The 18,355-nt window shown below is 36.3% G+C and overlaps 1 protein-coding gene across 1 annotated transcript in view; it reads right to left on the reverse strand.

Moving 5' to 3' along the window:
- LOC306861389 (diacylglycerol kinase iota-like) overlaps window positions 1–18,355 on the reverse strand; it is a gene marked incomplete at its 5' end in the record, with an annotated part of 49,224 nt that overhangs the window by 12,781 nt on the left and 18,088 nt on the right. Inside the window, 14 exons of the mRNA XM_079403614.1 lie at window positions 797–875; window positions 956–1,081; window positions 2,273–2,386; window positions 2,656–2,716; window positions 4,294–4,376; window positions 6,103–6,198; window positions 6,415–6,489; window positions 8,279–8,395; window positions 8,475–8,543; window positions 8,619–8,687; window positions 8,823–8,879; window positions 9,860–9,934; window positions 10,370–10,465; window positions 15,135–15,243. Of these exons, the coding sequence (XP_079259740.1) occupies window positions 797–875; window positions 956–1,081; window positions 2,273–2,386; window positions 2,656–2,716; window positions 4,294–4,376; window positions 6,103–6,198; window positions 6,415–6,489; window positions 8,279–8,395; window positions 8,475–8,543; window positions 8,619–8,687; window positions 8,823–8,879; window positions 9,860–9,934; window positions 10,370–10,465; window positions 15,135–15,243 (1,226 nt within the window). The remainder of the gene's footprint in view (window positions 1–796; window positions 876–955; window positions 1,082–2,272; window positions 2,387–2,655; window positions 2,717–4,293; window positions 4,377–6,102; window positions 6,199–6,414; window positions 6,490–8,278; window positions 8,396–8,474; window positions 8,544–8,618; window positions 8,688–8,822; window positions 8,880–9,859; window positions 9,935–10,369; window positions 10,466–15,134; window positions 15,244–18,355) is intronic.

Raw genomic sequence — 18,355 nt, forward strand, 5'->3', positions numbered from 1 at the left:
AAATTTCAAGACAATTTTTAAACAAAAATATTTGACTTTAAGATATTTTTAAATAACATTAAGACTTAAAAAAAACAGAGACATTAAGACAAAAATATTGAGACGGTTTTTTTAAAACATCAAGACAATTAAAAATATATCAGTATGTGTCTTATAAAAATGTAAATGCATGTTTTTTTTTTATTTTGAAAAAGATTTTGGTTTAAAATATTAAGACAGGATTTTTGTTTAAATATTATGAATTTGATTTTTTTTACTAAAATATTAAGGCATTAAGACTAAAATATTAAGACATGTTTTTAAATATTTAGATGTGTCTTATAAAAATATTACGATATTTAAAAAAAGAAATTAAGACATTTTTATAATATTAAGATTTAATTTTTTTTATAAATATTTACTAAAATATTAAAGCAATAAGACTAAAATATTAAGAATTTTTTTTATATGTATGTCTTATAAAAATATGAAGTTGTTATATCTTAAAATATTAAGACATTCATTTAAACATTAAGATGTATTTTTAAATAATTCTAAGATGCTTTAAAAAAAAATTTTTTTCCTAAAATCAGAAGGTATCAAGACTAAAATATTAACACTTTTTTATTTAGATGTCGATGTATCTATTTTTATATTTAGATCTAAAATACGTACACATTTTGTTTTAATATTTTAAGAATAATCAAAACTATTAAAAGACCAAAGAATGTTTTCAGGGCAGTTAAATCTCCACTGGCAGGTATTAAATGCCTCATATATGTAGTGTAAGCTGCGGTCAGGACAGAGCGGCACAGACCTCTGGACTCATGGAACTCCAGGGTGACGTGGGCATCAAAGCCGAGGCTGAAGTAGTTATTGAACACGTTTAGAGGAAGCTGAGAACAGACACACAAACATATCAGCAGCTTATAAACGTAACCCAATCTCTGTGTGTCAGCATGAACACAGCGATCACCTTCTGCGTTCCCTCCTCCGGCTGAACCACCGAGTGCTCCACCTGCAGATTCCAGCGGTCCAGCTGCACCACCGTCCCGTCCTCCACGTGACACAAGACCTTCGACACCGGCTCGTCCGTGTAACCCTGAAACATCACAGCTACTGTGTGTAAGAGCTGCTCACTCCTGCCATAGACACTGAACTTGACATCAATCGCAATGATTAGAGCATCAATTCAAACGATCAGAGCAGACAGTGAGGATCATTACACCCGCTTCATTGCTAATAATAGACTTTAGATGGAGGCATGGGAAAAAAAACTGAGAGACTCCAGATTCCAAAGCCAGTGTTTCTCCAGACACACAAATAATGAGCGGCATTTACCAGTGACAATCACTTAACCGACAATCACAGCAGCCACATCATAATTCTGCAGCAAACGTTACATATTCAGATTCAGTTTTAATAGGAATTTTAATTTGATTGCTTTTCAAATATAACTTGTTGCAGTAAAATCAGCCTGTTTAATTCTAAAGGTGGAACATTTTTAATAAAGCATTAAATATTAAAATAAACTTTTTTTTAAAATATTTAAATCCATTTTTAAAAGATATTAAGACTTTTTTTTAATATTGAGACTTAAAAAAACGAAGAAGAAAAAAGAAAAATATTTAGACATATCTTTTATTACATTTTAGACACTTAGAAAATAAATATTTTTAAACATTTTGACTTTTTTTTCAATATTAAGACTTAAAAAAAATATATTTAGACAATCTTTTTAATATGAGACATTTTTAGACATATCTTTGAAAATATTTAAGACAGTTTTTAAAACGCATAAAGACATTTTCATAGATATTAAGACATTTAAAACAAATTAAGTTTTTATTTTATTTTAAATTAGATTACATTTCAGACGTACTTTTTAAAAAAATATATAAAGAAAGGGTTTTTTTGTATTTAGACATTTAAAAAAACTAAAAAATTTTTTTTTTACACATCACACACATATATATACAGTATATATTATATTAATATATATATATATATAAACACACACACACACACACACACACATACATGCATACATACACATATACATACCTTTAAAAAAATTAGCCATCGTTTAAAAAAAAAAATATCAAGACATATTTTAAAAAATAGTTAGACATAATTTAGACATTTTTACTATAAAGTGCCTCACTTACAGCACAATCACAACTTCTCAGCCAATCAGAGCAGCCTGATTATATCAGACTAATGCAGACGTCTGGGGTACACAATTATTTATTTATCATTTAATGTAAAGGTTATTTAAGAAGAGTTGACTCACCCCTCCCCAGTTCAGTGTCCTGGCAAGGTCATTTCCTGTACCAAGAGGAAGCACAGCTACAGGAGGTTGTGGGTTCATTTGTAGTTCATCTAAGGCCGAGAGAATCCAGCCCACCTAGACAAAAGAGGACAAACCACTCAAACCCGAGGTCAGAAATAACAAAAGCTCTCAGGAAATCCAAGTTTCATCTCACTTGAGTCATAGACCTAGAAATTACCCACAAGAAAACGTGACACTGCAAAGCACAGAGCCACCATTAGCTAATTACAGTGTTTTGTCACTGCTCGTTTTTGTTGTCGTTCCACACATTTGTCACCAGAGGGGGGTGCGTCCAAAATCTCTAAACTTCATCCATGATCATCCCAACATGCATTGCAGCTTACCGTTCCATCTCCTCCACAGGCAAGGATGCGAAGATTTGGCACTTTCCTGTATAATTCCAGCCTGACGGACCGAGGGAAACAACAGTGAAGTGCGTTACTGATGCATTTGCAAGCAATTAGCATGCTAATTAACAGAATACTCCATTTAGCATAACAAATACAAACATAAAACCTGTTCAAAAATCCTGTACAGCATGAACTACACTGCATTAGATAACAATATCAAAACAAGTATCATTTTATCACAACTAACTTCACATTTCAGAGCCATTTTGCATTGATATTGGTAAAACATTACAATAAAATTTTATTTGCTATCGTTAGTTAATGCATTAGGCATCATGAACTAAAAATATACAATGCTTTTACAGAATTTATTAACGTCAATTTCTATTTATATACCAGTACATTTAACATTTCAAGCTGTGTAAGCATGTATTATGAAATAACAGGAATGATGATCAACACTATATTTAATAATTAACTTAGATTGATAAATGCAATATATTTATCATTAGTAAATCAGTCAAATGTTTATAATCAATACCTACTGCACTAACTCATGCTAACAAACTTAATGTAAAGTGGGTACTATTAGTAACGTTAGTTAATAAATACTACAACTGTTCATTGTGAGTTCATGTTAGCTCAGGTCCATTAAATGATATTGACAGATACAGCTTAAAATGTATTAGTAAATTTTGAAATTAAATTAATAAATGCTTTAGACGTGCTTTCTAAAGCATTTTATGGTAACACTTTACAATAAGGTTCCACTTGTTGACATCAGTTAACTACATGAGTTGAAAAACTACCAATAAAAATACTTCTAAAGCATTTATGAATCTTAGTTAATGTTGATTCCAATATTTACTTGTATATTATTAAAATCAAAAGTTGTATCTATTAATGTTATTTACCTGAGGTAACATGAACTAAAAATGAACAGCTGTATTTTTAATAACTAACTTTAACAAAGATTAATAAATACTGCAACACGTGTAGTGCTCATTGTAAGTTAATGCATTAAATATGGTTGACAAATGCAAACTTATTGTACAGCGTTACCAATTTTGTCTTCATTTTTAATGTTCATTCATCATGTAAAACCTAATAAAACAATTATTTTGGGAAACGTTTGGCATGAAAAATTATTTTCTTTCAAATAAATTACACTTCATTTCATATTTAAATTTTTTCCTTCTAATGCAATGACATTTTTAAGTGTGGATTAACTGTTTTGGGGGCCACTACATGTGTGTGTGTTGGATTTCTGTTTTAATAGAGGGAGTTTAATCACAGCTCTATCAGACAGCTCTGAAGAAAAGCCCTCCAGCCGCCCAGCTGTGTCTGCCCTCCCATCTTAATACTCTCTCTCTCTCTCTCTGTCAGCGGTAAAGCCCATCGCCTGTGCTTTGCTGCCTCACGGCTCAATTACTGAGGCGAACTGAGGCGGTGGGCAGCGGGGAGAGAAGCTTCTAGAACACTGAACTCCCTCACAGAACACGGCACTGCTGAGATCCAACGACTACATAATTAATGTGGTCAGGACAAAGAAATGGTGGGTTAAAGCGCATTAAGGGAGGGAGAGACGATCTGAAATGTAATGAAAGAGAGTGCTGAAATCGAGAGACTCACGCTTCTCTGGGCCCTCCCTGAGACAAATCAAACACCTGCCGAGGGTTCAGGATCCACATGAACATCTGCAGCAGCTTCGTCCCCTGAGAACCACAGACAGAAGATCAGAGAGACACAACCATAAACATACAGAAGGACAGATAGAGCGGCAGAACGACAGAACGGCAGTCAGAGAGAATGACAGATAGAATGATAGAATGATAGATAGATAGATAGATAGATAGATAGATAGATAGATAGATAGATAGATAGATAGATAGATAGATAGATAGATAGATAGATAGATAGATAGATAGATAGATAGATAGATAGATAGATAGACATAATGATAGAATGATAGATAGAATGATAGACATAATGATAGAACGATAGATAGAACGATAGATAGAACGATAGATAGAACGATAGATAGAACGATAGATAGATAGATAGATAGATAGATAGATAGATAGATAGATAGATAGATAGATAGATAGATAGATAGATAGAACGATAGATAGAATGATAGAACGATAGGTAGAAAGATAGAACGATAGATAGAATGATAGAACGATAGGTAGAAAGATAGAACGATGACAGATAGAACAATAGAACGATAGATAGATAGATAAATAGACAGAAGGATAGATAGAAGCATAGAATGATAGATGGAACGATAGAAAGATAGATAGAATGATAGATAGATAGAACGATAGATAGAACGATAGAACGATAGATAGATAGATAGATAGATAGATAGATAGATAGATAGATAGATAGATAGATAGATAGATAGATAGATAGATAGATAGATAGATAGAACAAGAATGATAAACAGCCAAACAGAGAGATAGAACGAGAGACAGTGATTGACAACAGACAGATAGAACAACAGCAAGATAGAATGGCAGTCATAGAATGACAGACAGAGTGAGACAGAACGACAAACAGAACAACAGACAGAGTCATAGATAGAACGACGGACAGGTAGAATGACAGACAGTGATAGAACGACTGAGTGATACAACAACAGGCAGACAGAGTGACATACAGAACAACACAGTGATAGATAGAACGACAGACAGATGCAGAGACAACAACAGACAGAACAACAGAGTGATAGACAGAATGACATATTGTCAGAACGACAGACAGACTGAACATCAGTCATAGATATAACAACAGAAAGATAGAATAACAGAGTCATAGAGCAACAGACAGACAGAATGACAGACAGCGTGATAGATAGAATGACAGACAGATAGAACGACAGACAGATAGAATGACAGTGATAGAATGACTGAGTGGTGCAACAACAGACAGAACTACAGACAGACAACCCAGTGACAGAACGAACGACAGATATACAGAACAACAGAGAGAGAGAAACAGACAGAGTAACAGTGACAGAACGACAAACAGATAGAACTACAGACAGACAGAATGAGTTATAGAACAGACAGAATGACAGAGTTATTCAACGACAGACAGATAGAACAGAGTCATAGACAGAACAACAGACAGACAACACAGTGATAGGACAGACAGACAGACAGACAGATAGAACATCAAACAGAGTGATAGAGAGACACACAGATCTCTTGTTTAACTCTCTTCCCACACAATAAAATAAATGGACATGAAATATTGATTTCATCTGAAATTGTTTATGTAATGTATCCATTTGTTTTAATTAAATATTTATGCTAAGTAGTCGCAGATTAAGCAGTTTAATGCACAGTCGTTTGGTCATTATGACCCTTTCAGGGTTTATTGTTCTATAACGACTTTACATTATTCCTCCATTAGTGTCTTTATACAGAAGATCACCTGGTTTCCTCCGCTCTTGGGGTTGACGAACACCAGCACTGGTTTCATCAGCGGTGAGGGCAGCGGCTTCAGCATGAACGGACGCCATTTCGATTCCTGCAGAAGTCATTATACTTCATTATACTTTGGACATTTGCACACAAATACAGACACACACACACACACACACACACACACACACACACACACACACCACTGCAGTGAGCTGTGAGGACAGATGATCACTGAGCAGGAGTTAAGGGAAGAGAGCCCTCAGAAAACACTGTGGCATCATTTAAAATGAGGGACAGGACAGGAATCAGATCTACTCACATCCGTCCCCTTTTTGCTGGCTCTTCTTTTGAACGACGTCCGTTTTTTCCTTCGAGTGGAGTTTTTAAATGAGCTCTGGGACACAGGAGAGAGACGCCGACTAAGCCAACACATACCAAATCTAACTCCAGCAGGACTAAATTAAGTTAAAGTTTGACCATTACTGATAGAAGTCTTCATTTTTCAATTTAAGGAAAAGTTCACCCAAAAAGGAAAAAAGTTTTCATCACTTGTTCACCCTCATGTTGCTCTGAACTTGTTGATGAAGAAACCTGATGCAAATACTGTTCTTTTTCTACTAACCAAAGCAAACGCTGACAGCTGTCCAACTCCAAAAAACGGTAAAAAAGCACCATAAGTTGACAGGACATGATATTTAAGTCTTCTGAAGACATACAATGAGGAAAAGACTAAAATTAACTCATTGACATCACAAGGAAAGGAGCAGTGTGAACATACTCCAAAGCACCTTTTATTTTGAAGAATAAAAATTCATATGGGTTCAGAATGACATGAAGATGAGAACAAAATAAAAAGATTTCCTTTGGCTGAACTATTCCAAAAACACTTTGAATACAAGCAAGCAACTTCCCTTTGAACAACTCCTGAATTGAAAGAGGCAGTAATGTGCCACATTTCAAAAACCTGCCCCATCGATGCATGAATCCACCAATCATAGCTGAGCGTGTCATCAGTGGGTGTGGTCTAAATATCTGCCAAGACTGTTGATATGATGGGTCAGTTTTTGAATTCAATTCTGGCTTTCAAGGCAACAGATAAACTGTGATGTTAAAAGTTTACATTGCAAAAATGTTTTTTTTTTTTTTACTCAGTATTTTTGTCTTGATTTCCTATGGAAGCAATTCTTAAGTCTGACTATTTTTTAAAAGTAAAATTAAAAAAAATATATATTTTAATTTTATTGTTTATATCTCACAATACTAAGTTTATATCAAGCAATTCTGTCTTTTCTGAGAATTATGATTTTGTATCCAGCAAATTCAGTTTTTTGCAATAGAACAAAAAATTTAAAAGGTGACTTTTTCACCCTTGCAATTTTGAATTTATATTTTGCAAGAATGGCAGAATCTCAGTACTGCAATAAAAAAGTCAAAATTGTGAGATATAAAGTCAGAATTGTGAGAAAAATGTTACAATTATCTTTATTTTTTCATCCCATGGTGGAAACATTCTTCCATATTTTCCAGTCCACATATCTAAACATTCTTAAATCAAGACACATTTACTTAAGAAGCACAAGATAAGTTTGCTTTCTGAAAATATTATCAAAATTAAGTAAATTTTGCTTACAATAAGAAAACATATCTGCCAAAGTGGTAAGAAAAATAAATTTGTTTCCCATTTGATTTAAATTTATTTATTTTTTTACCCCATTGGCAGAATTTCTTTCTTGTTTTAAGCATAGGTTTACTTAATTTTACTTGCTTTTATATATTATTATTAAGAAAATAAGACTATATATCTTAAGTTATCCTGCTTCTCATGTAAATGTTTCTTAATTTCAAAACGTTTAGATATTTTTACTGGAAAACAAGACAAAAATACTGAGGAAGAAGTCATTTTTGCAGTGTATGAAACAATGAAAGAAGCTCCATATAAAATATGTAGACGGGTTTTATGAAGCACACTGTTTCTGATATCAAATCTTGCAGCATCAAAGCGTATTTAAGCCGAAGCAGATCAGCATTAGTGAGTGCAGAAGACAAGATCATAAAGCGCAGCTTCAAAACACAGTCTAGTGTCACCTTGCATTAGCATCTCCTGCGGGACATTACATAAACCTCAGACTCAGTTCAAGTGCTGATAAAACTCTGGAAAAGTTCACCGTCTGAGGTGAGCGTACCTGCGGTTTCCTGACTTTGATGATCCAGGAAGGGGGTACGATGACCCCGGCGTGAGCTCCTAGAGAACAGGGCTCCTCGATCTGATGTAGCATGAAGCATGTGACCTTATTATGGAACTGAAGGACAGAGAGATAAAGAGATGAAACAAATCTGCGTTAAATAAACCAGTGAGTTAAACACTGACGTGACACTCACTGCCTGCTTGCACCAGGAGCAGCTGATGGCCACGATCTCCTTGCTGTGGAAGAACTTCTGCGGGAAACTCTGCAATGAAAGTGAAGTATAGCATAAACATACTAGAATGTTGCATATGAGTTCTTCAATAAAGACGTGACGTACTTTCCCGCACTGACGACACTTCCCCTCTTGTCGCCGGCGATGGACCCAGTGATGTCTCAAAACGTTCTGCTGTCGCAAACAGACACAACGGGTCACATGTAAACGTGCCAACAAGGGTTCATTCTGCCATAGCACATGGAGTACAATGAGTATACGACAAACTTCAGCATGATTTAAAGTCGTGTGGCGATGAGGGGGACTCACATCTCTAAGGCATCGAGAGCCGCCCTCTCTGAAAGTGGGTTTGCAGCGGAAGTTGATCTGTGAGGGAGACAATGAAAGTAGAATTATAATACAATGAGAAGTTCTCATTGTTGTAGCTTGTGTTGTATTATATTATATTATACAATTGATAAAATACAATTTAAATGTGAAATACAGACACACTATGTTAATGTTTAAAAAAAAAAAAGGAAAACTATCAAATAATTCCAATAACCATATTGTTATTAAAATATAAACTATTTTGTCATTACATTTCCAGCAAGAAAATACACATTTTAATATACACTGTTAGTTTGATATTCATTTATGTTGTCTATGCATGCAATTGCACTGATAAAATGAACTATTATATTATATTATCATTTATATTAATGCATTATATATAACAATCAATATATAATGTAATATAATATATGTTTACAACGTGAAATATTTACACTATATTAATATTACATTTTTAAAAACTAAAAAATAGTGATCCCTAAAGTTTTAAATAATTATAATTTCTAATACATTTCATTCAATAAATTAGCCAAAAACAGACATTACCACATAGTTAGTGAAATATAAATAATTTTTCATTAAATATCCAGCATAATATATTGAAATATTCAACTATTATTATATTATATAATATTACTATTTATATATATTTTGAAATATTAAGAAAAATCGAAATAATTTCTAATATACAATTAAATAAATGAACTTGATTACCACATAGTAAATTATTAATGACATTTCCAGCAAGGCAATATATATATTGTGCAATATACTGTTATCCTTTCACATCTAGTCGTGCAATTGCACTGACAAATATATCTGAACACTGCAACAGCAGGGACCAACAACTCCTGATCCTAAAAACCATAACTGCAATACCTAGATTATACCCTCTCATCCTATTTTATCATCCTCCTGATGTCTGTTTGAAGAGACAAACGTCAGTGTTCATCTGTGGAGGGCGTACTGATGACGTGCATTAGATTTATAGAGATATTTCTGCCTCCGCTCACCTTGTCCAGCTCCTCGATACAGGCCGTGTGGACCACGATCTTACAGACTGCACACTTCCTCCGGGGAGCCGACTTCTTAAAGAGAACCCAACAGCACAAAACACACAGCAATTTGTCACAGAGCAAATGCACACATCTATGATCCATCTTATTGTAAGAGGAATATGCTCTCATCTTCTGCGGTATAAAGCTTCCTCTGAGGCAAGAAAGGATTTTGCCAATCGCTTGAAGAGGCAATAATAGAGTTACCACGGCTCTTGAAAACATCAGAGTGTGGCGCCGCGCTTTAACAAAAGCCTAACAAAATCCTTTTACCTGCTGTACATTCTCAGACTAATAGCTGCCTCTTCCTTTCAACACACACCAGCCTCACATTATCTCATGAAAGAAAATGTCACTGCTAAAATGCTCTAATGACACTCTCTTCTCTGCCTTCAGCTCGCCCTGCTAATAAAGCAACCGTCTGACTTCTCTCATCCGTTTTAACCTGTTTAACCACGTTATACTCACTGCAATCTTGACCACGCACGTCTCCTCGCCCAGGTAGCAGAGATCACCAGAGCAATTGGTCTCCAGCCACAGGTGGTCACCGTTCACTGCGTTCTCCTGCAAATAAAAGGTTTGTGGCTTTTAATCCATTTTTGTGTTTCATTTCCTTCGGAGGTCGCATGCATCTCATTTCAGAAAAGTAACCATTATAAAACTTGTTATTCCTAGTGAGGCATAAATTAATGCAATTTCTTTTGGACAGTGCTCTAAAGTTGTCACATTTATTGGCCGTATCCATCATTGTGTCAATAACGTATACGGCTGACAAATGTAACAACTTTAGGGCACTGTTAGCTTTGAAGTTAACTCTCCATGCTAATACACTCTTAAATGTTCACAAAATGAACATATATGCATTTAAAATGGACAATTTTGCTCTTTCAGTAAAACAAACCAAAAATATTCATCAAGTGCTCTCTAGAATGAAAATCCCCTTATGCTCACTGATTAGCATGTAGAAGATCATGGTTTATGGCTATTGTGACGATTCCCATGCATGCAGTCATACATAGAGCTATGTAACTTTCTTACTTTGACACTCATAGCATTAGCGTTCAATGACGTATTTGGCTGACAAATGTGACAACTTTAGGGCACAGCCTTCAAAATGAGACAGTCCATGTCTTTTCGCTTTGAAGTGAGCATCTGCATGCAAATACACTCTTAATTGTTAAAAAAAATATCATATATGCATTTAAAATGGACAATTTTATCCCCAATTTAACTTTGAAAAAATATCCCCTTGTGCTGCTGATTAGCATATTAAAATATTTCTATTGTGACAACCTCCATGTATACAGTTATACATATAGCTTTACTTTCTTTTTTTTTTTTTGTTCAGTCATCAAATAACCTTAAAATAATTACACGTTCCAGGAGTAATTTACTTATATGCACAAAAAAAAATATATATATACTGTATATATATATAATATATAATACCCCTCCCCCGGCCTGTTAATAGTGACAATCAAAACCACTTTTAAGTTACAATACATTGAAATAAGGAATAGAATTGCTCTTGAGGTAACAGAAGGGTCCCAAATCTTGTGAAATTGTCCAATATTGCCTTTTAAAAGATATCTGGTTCTTTCCAAGTGCAGAGTAGATATCAGTTCCTCAAGCCCTAGTTTGGCAGCAGGAGGATTAACCTTTTTCCAGAACAGTAATAACAGTTTCTTGGCTGTTATCAAACAATATGTAAGGAATATCTGTTGATGTATAATTAGAATGTCCTAATATAATGAGCACAGGGTCTGGATCCAAGTTTACATTAAGAACATCTGAAAGCACTTTAAAAACCTCACACCAGAATCCCTGTATCAACTATGAGCTTAGCTATACTTTCTTACTTTGGACTGTAATGGTTACTTTTCTGAGTGTCATTAATGTATGCGGCAGACAAAAGTCACAACTTGAGAGCACAGTTTTCAAAATGAGCATTGATCAAATTCTCTCTAGAAAGAAAAACTCCCCTATGCTAACTGATTAACATGTAGCAAATCATGGTTTATGGCTCTGAAAACAATCTGGTGTTGAATTTTCACTGCTAGCAAATTTTGAAGTAAAACGACTACTCCGACAACTTTGAAAAATCACTTTTTTACAGTGTAGTTATGAGTTTGCTTCATAACTAATTAACTTTGCAAACTTTACTCTGTTACTGAACTCAACAGAACTGAATAATGACAATAATGCATCTGTATTCGTTTCATAATTGAACTTGCAGTTTTAATACTGTTATTTTCTTGTTTATTACTGTGAAGCTGCTGTGAAACAATCTGTATTGTATAAAGCTAAGCTTATGCAAAGTATAGGAGCATTGAAGTACAAAAACATTCAGGGAACGCAAACTGAAATCACACACATGTATTTTATATTGCAACAACGACACTGTTATGTGAGGCTTCAATTAGCACTGACTCTTAGCAGCTTTAGGAAGGCACATTAATGTTTGATGGCTGCACTGGTCACGTCGGGAACTAGCGGGGAAGGAAAGGCCAGCAAAGACGCACAGGAAGCGCCCCGCTGGGGTCCGCCCCCTCAGCAGTCTCCATCTGTACACACAGCACCTGGATTAACAAGTCTCTCTTTTGCCATGCCAACCGTCTTTGCGGGACACACCCACAACTAACCGCGCCCACCCATCCGAATGTGCTCATATGTGCAAAGCTAATGCACAACCTTATCCTCGACAGTAACATTAGCGCTTTATTCTGGGAATGTCGCATATTATCAACAAAACTCACACTATATATCATAAGAAAAAATGACACATTGTAAACTAGTTCCAACTGTGGTAAACTCATCATTATGCTAAGTGTATAGCACATTGTTTTATTGTTGCTAAATAAAATGAAATCAAATATAAATATTACATGAAATACAAACCCGATTCCAAAAAAGTTGGGACACTGTACAAATTTTGAACAAAAACAGAATGCAATGATGTGGAAGTTTCAAATTTCAATATTTTATTCAGAATACAACATAGATGACATATCAAATGTTTAAACTGAGAAAATGTATCATTTTAAGGGAAAAATAAGTTTATTTTAAATTTCATGGCATCAACACATCTCAAAAAAGTTGGGACAAGGCCATGTTTACCACTGTGTGGCATCGCCTCTTCTTTTTATAACAGTCTGCAAACGTCTGGGGACTGAGGAGACAAGTTGCTCAAGTTTAGGAATAGGAATGTAGTCCCATTCTTGTCTAATACAGGCTTCTAGTTGCTCAACTGTCTTAGGTCTTTTTTGTCGCATCTTCCTCTTTATGATGCGCCAAATGTTTTCTATGGTGAAAGATCTGGACTGCAGGCTGGCCATTTCAGTACCCGGATCCTCCTTCTACGCAGCCATGATGTTGTAATTGATGCAGTATGTGGTCTGGCATTGTCATGTTGGAAAATGCAAGGTCTTCCCTGAAAGAGACAACGTCTGGATGGGAGCATATGTTGTTCTAGAACTTGGATATACCTTTCAGCATTGATGGTGCCTTTCCAGATGTGTAAGCTGCCCATGCCACACGCACTCATGCAACCCCATACCATCAGAGATGCAGGCTTCTGAACTGAGCGCTGATAACAACTTGGGTTGTCCTTGTCCTCTTTAGTCCGGATGACATGGTGTCCCAATTTTCCAAAAAGAACTTCAAATTTTGATTCGTCTGACCACAGAACAGTTTTCCACTTTGCCACAGTCCATTTTAAATAAACCTTGGCCCAGAGAAAACGCCCGCGCTTCTGGATCATGTTTAGATATGGCTTCTTTTTTGACCTATAGAGTTTTAGCCGGTAACAGCGAATGGCACGGTGGATTGTGTTCACCGACAATGTTTTCTGGAAGTATTCCTGAGCCCATGTTGTGATTTCCATTACAGTAGCATTCCTGTATGTGATGCAGTGCCGTCTAAGGGCCCGAAGATCACGGGCATCCAGTATGGTTTTCCGGCCTTGACCCTTACACACAGAGATTGTTCCAGATTCTCTGAATCTTTGGACAATATCATGCACTGTAGATGATTATAACTTCAAACTCTTTGCAATTTTTCTCTGAGAAACTCATTTCTGATATTGCTCCACTATTTTTCGCTGCAGACACTGCCACTCTGAGAGGCTCTTTTTATACCCAATCATGTTGCCAATTGACCTAATAAGTTGCAAATTGGTCCTCCAGCTGATCCTTATATGTACATTTAACTTTTCCGGCCTCTTATTGCTACCTGTCCCAACTTTTTTGGAATGTGTAGCTCTCATGAAATCCAAAATGAGCCAATATTTGGCATGACATTTCAAAATGTCTCACTTTCAACATTTGATATGTTATCTATATTCTATTGTGAATAAAATATAAGTTTATGAGATTTGTAAATTATTGCATTCCTTTTTTATTCGTAATTTGTACAGTCCCAACTTTTTTGGAATCGGGTTTGTACTTTGTAACTGAAAAAAAATTGTAACTGAAAATTAGAAATATTGCGTTTGCAACTAACTGAAATATATTAGCTTATGCTGAAGTACTAAAATGACTAAAACTTATAATACAGAATTAAAAATATATTAAATCTAAATAGAAGTATTTAAAAAAATAATAAAAATGACAAAAGTACAAAAGAATTACTAAAACCGAAATGAAAATGAAAATGTAAAAATAAAAGATAATTAAAAACTAAAATAAATAATAAATAAATTAATCTTAAATTAAAATTAAAATATGACAATAAAGGCTAATCCAAAGCTAATTCAAAACGGAAATTCATTTAAGTTAATAATGTTGAAAAATGTTACAAAGAAAATGTAATGCAGCAAAGATTGAAGTACTAATGAACCAACTAAAACTGAAATAAATATAAAGCAAAATAGAAATATTTTAAAAGAAAGTCTTATAAAAATGTCAAAAGCACAAAAAAACTAATAATAATAATAATTATTATTATTAATAATAATAAATAATAATAATAATACCATATAAGTATTATTTATAACAAGTATATAAATAATACTAAAATAGCACTGGTTCTGGGCGGTTGTTAGGTGGTTAGTAGGGTGTTTTGGGTGGTTGCTAGGTGGTTACTTAATGGCTCAAATCAAAAGGATTCATATCTATATTGAAGTACCATATGATCCCATCACAGCACTGTCAGAGTTATTTTTTATGGGAAAGCTGATATACAGACATACAGTTGGATAGACAATCAGAGTGAAAGACAGATGAAGAACACTTACGCTCCAGTCCACTTTGCTGCGAAGCTCCTTGGCCGGTCCATTGCTCAGGGCAGGGAAGGGACTGTGGGCCGGACCCAAATGCTGGAGGCCCGACCGTGAGATGGCTTTCCTGCGGAGCAGAACGACCACAAATAGCTTCAGCCCAAGAGTAAACGCATTCAAGAGAAAATAATGAGACCTTGCTGGACTGAAGGTTTTGACATCTGGGCTAAAGCTCCTTGCTGTTGCACATAAAAGGACTAGTCATTGTGGAGCTAAAGCGGGGACACACTACAAACACACACAACAGGAGACGGCCGTCTACCTTGTGCCAGTATCAAAATGATCCAGACCAATCTGTTAACCAGTCTGCTTGGCCAGGAAGTTCCCATAATTCCCTGCATGCAAAGAGAGCCACTGCCTCATATGATATGAAATCAGCAAAGACTGTTCTTAGACACAATGTGTGTGTGCTTGTGTCCCAGCAAGGGACTTGCATGAGTCAGTATCGTGTGATCACTTCCTCTGTTTGTCATTCTTCCATAGAATTAGCCATCATCCCATGCCAGTATCACAGACAGATCTACTCAAACTTATATTTATGCAAATACAGCCCTCGAAAAATACCCACACTGTCTGTACAAACACAAAGAGAGCAAATAAGTTTAAAGGGGTCATGATCCGAGAAACCAAAATTCCTTTTATCTTTTGACATATAAGAAGAGGTCATTGTACTATAAAATCATGCTGCAGTCTGCCATAATGACAGCTTGTGGAATGTGCCACTCATGATGTAATAGTGTGGCTAAACACCACGTCCGCAGAAGATGATCAACGCCTGCTTCTACAGCGCTGCCTGTTTAGCCCCGCCCACCGATTCGCACATGTAGTGTGTTGTCTATGCTCGTAAACATGGTTGCCAAGCCCACAAGGCTATTGGTGCTAATGGAATGCAAATTTTAATCACAACTGTTAGCCAATCATAGCAGAGGGCATTTACTTCAGTCTACAATCCCCCATGCCTATTCAAACAGAGCGTTCTGATGAGGGGGGTTAAAAACAGGACAGAAAATAACTTATTACTTCTAAATCATAATGTTTTTGATGTAAACATCTTTATTTGTAAGTGGACTTCAGAGAACAGTACAACATAAAAAACAAGCAGTTCATGACCCCTTTAAGGAGGTTAATAGTATACTATGGCCAAAACATTTCTCAAGTACGTTAACACATGTATTAAAAATCTATGGCTACTAATAGATCAAAGTGAACATGTAGCATGCATGTTTCATATCTCCAGCTGTCCAAGTGCATATTAAAAATGTGTAACTGAACTTGATGAAACTCCAAGCTCCTTCCTCAAAAACTGCTGCCACCTGATCGTCCTCCAGTATTTAACACACATAGTAAACACACAGCGCCATATGGCCGTCCCTTTTGAAGTGAAGGTTGAAAGTGACCCAACGCTCGGTGTATAATTTTACATACACTCACGAAACAAGCAACGGAGGCAGGGGGTGAAGAGAACAACGGACGAGGAAATGGTGGGCCGTACACCTGACACCCTGATGAAAGTTTCAAATCCTCGTCTAAAATTATCCCGTTCAGAAAGAACACAAGCGAGAGTCCAGTTACGAGCTCTTTTGTTAAGAGAGCCGGGGCCACGGGATCACGCACCTTTACCCTCCGAGCTAAAAATAGAGCCACTGGCGGATGACATGTGCGTTGGAAACATGCCACTGTGGTGAATGCCAGGAACAAGACAACAAATATACATAAACAAATATGTCACGCATGCGTAGGCAAGAAAACTCTAAACCAGGTTCTCTGAAACAAGACTTGAGTTCTCAGATTTTTCTCCTGACAAAAATTATCTAACATGCCTTCTCAAAGATTTCATAATAGATCTCAACAATGTCTTTCTCCTTAGACAAAGTTGATTTACTTATGTAAAACGAATGAGTCTCCTAAACAACGAAAGAGTGACTTGTGAGCAACAAAATGTGAAACTTGACACATGCATCGGAAAAAGGCTATACATGACAAAAGGAAACATGCAACATGAGGAGTTGAGTAAGAAAGCTTTCGTTATAAAACATCCTGAATGCTAAATCATTAGTGTCACATGTCTCTGTGGATGTGATTGCACTAAAATGATCAACTCCACAGGCTGATATAGAGAGGTTGAGACATCTATGTACTCTTTCCAATTGCAGTCAGGTAAATGAGTAACACATTTCTGTTTAATATTATTCCATGGCATTAAGCAAATCAATCAACGATGTCCACTGTTTAAAGACGCCATACATTAGGGAGTATAATCAGTCCTGGGTAAACACAGTGTCATGTCGCAGACAGCAGAACATTTCAATAGAATGTAATCAACTGAGTGCACACCGCACAGACAGAATGGAACACAATTTGAGATAAAGGATACGCCACACACCATCCAGAGCTGGTGGAAACAGACAGGAAGAGCAATCAGTGAGACTGCCATAATGGAATTAGTTCTACTAAAACCAGCTTTGACAGAGGTCTGGCTTCACCGAGAGATTGCAGAAGGATGATGTGCATGTGTGTGACATTTATCATCGGCCAGTATTAATTTGCCGTGCGGGTTCCTGTTTATCCTACATGAAGGGATGGACAGAGGGTTTACGTGTGCGAATGCAGGGGAGGTGTGTTCAATTTAGCGGCCGCTCCCTCCCACGACACCCTGCGGTAATATCATCCCTCCTGTGTAGGCATGGCAACAGTCCAACACACGCCACCGTTGGTGTATTTAAGTCTTAAATCTTGTTGTCAGCATCATCTCTGTCCCCGATCCCATTGTTGTAGTTCTGTGTGGGATGCAAACACCCGCCACGCTTTAAGTCAGGTGTCAACCCACATACACAGCTATGATATCATCTCTCCGTGCCGCCCACTCTCGATCTCAGTAAGAAAAGAAGTAAAAGAGTGGAGTTCTGATACTGAAGAGATATGAAGCAACATCTGGTCAAACTAGACTGTCACTAACCTGTAGCCGAAAAGCCTGTGGTACCAGGTCACCTTCCGCTTCCGCCCTTTCCCACATACTCGCTTCTCCTCTACTGTCTTCCGGGCCCTAATCATCCTTCCATTTCTCCTTCTCAGCCTGTATTCTCCTTTTCTAACTTCCAGGGTGCTCCCTACCTCTTCTCCAGCTGCATCAGAAGCTGACGGCTTGCTTCCACCGGTGCAAGGTAGGCTGACATCACTGT

Source organism: Barbus barbus (genome assembly GCF_936440315.1).
Source record: "Barbus barbus genome assembly, chromosome: 42".
Lineage (NCBI taxonomy): Eukaryota > Metazoa > Chordata > Actinopteri > Cypriniformes > Cyprinidae > Barbus > Barbus barbus.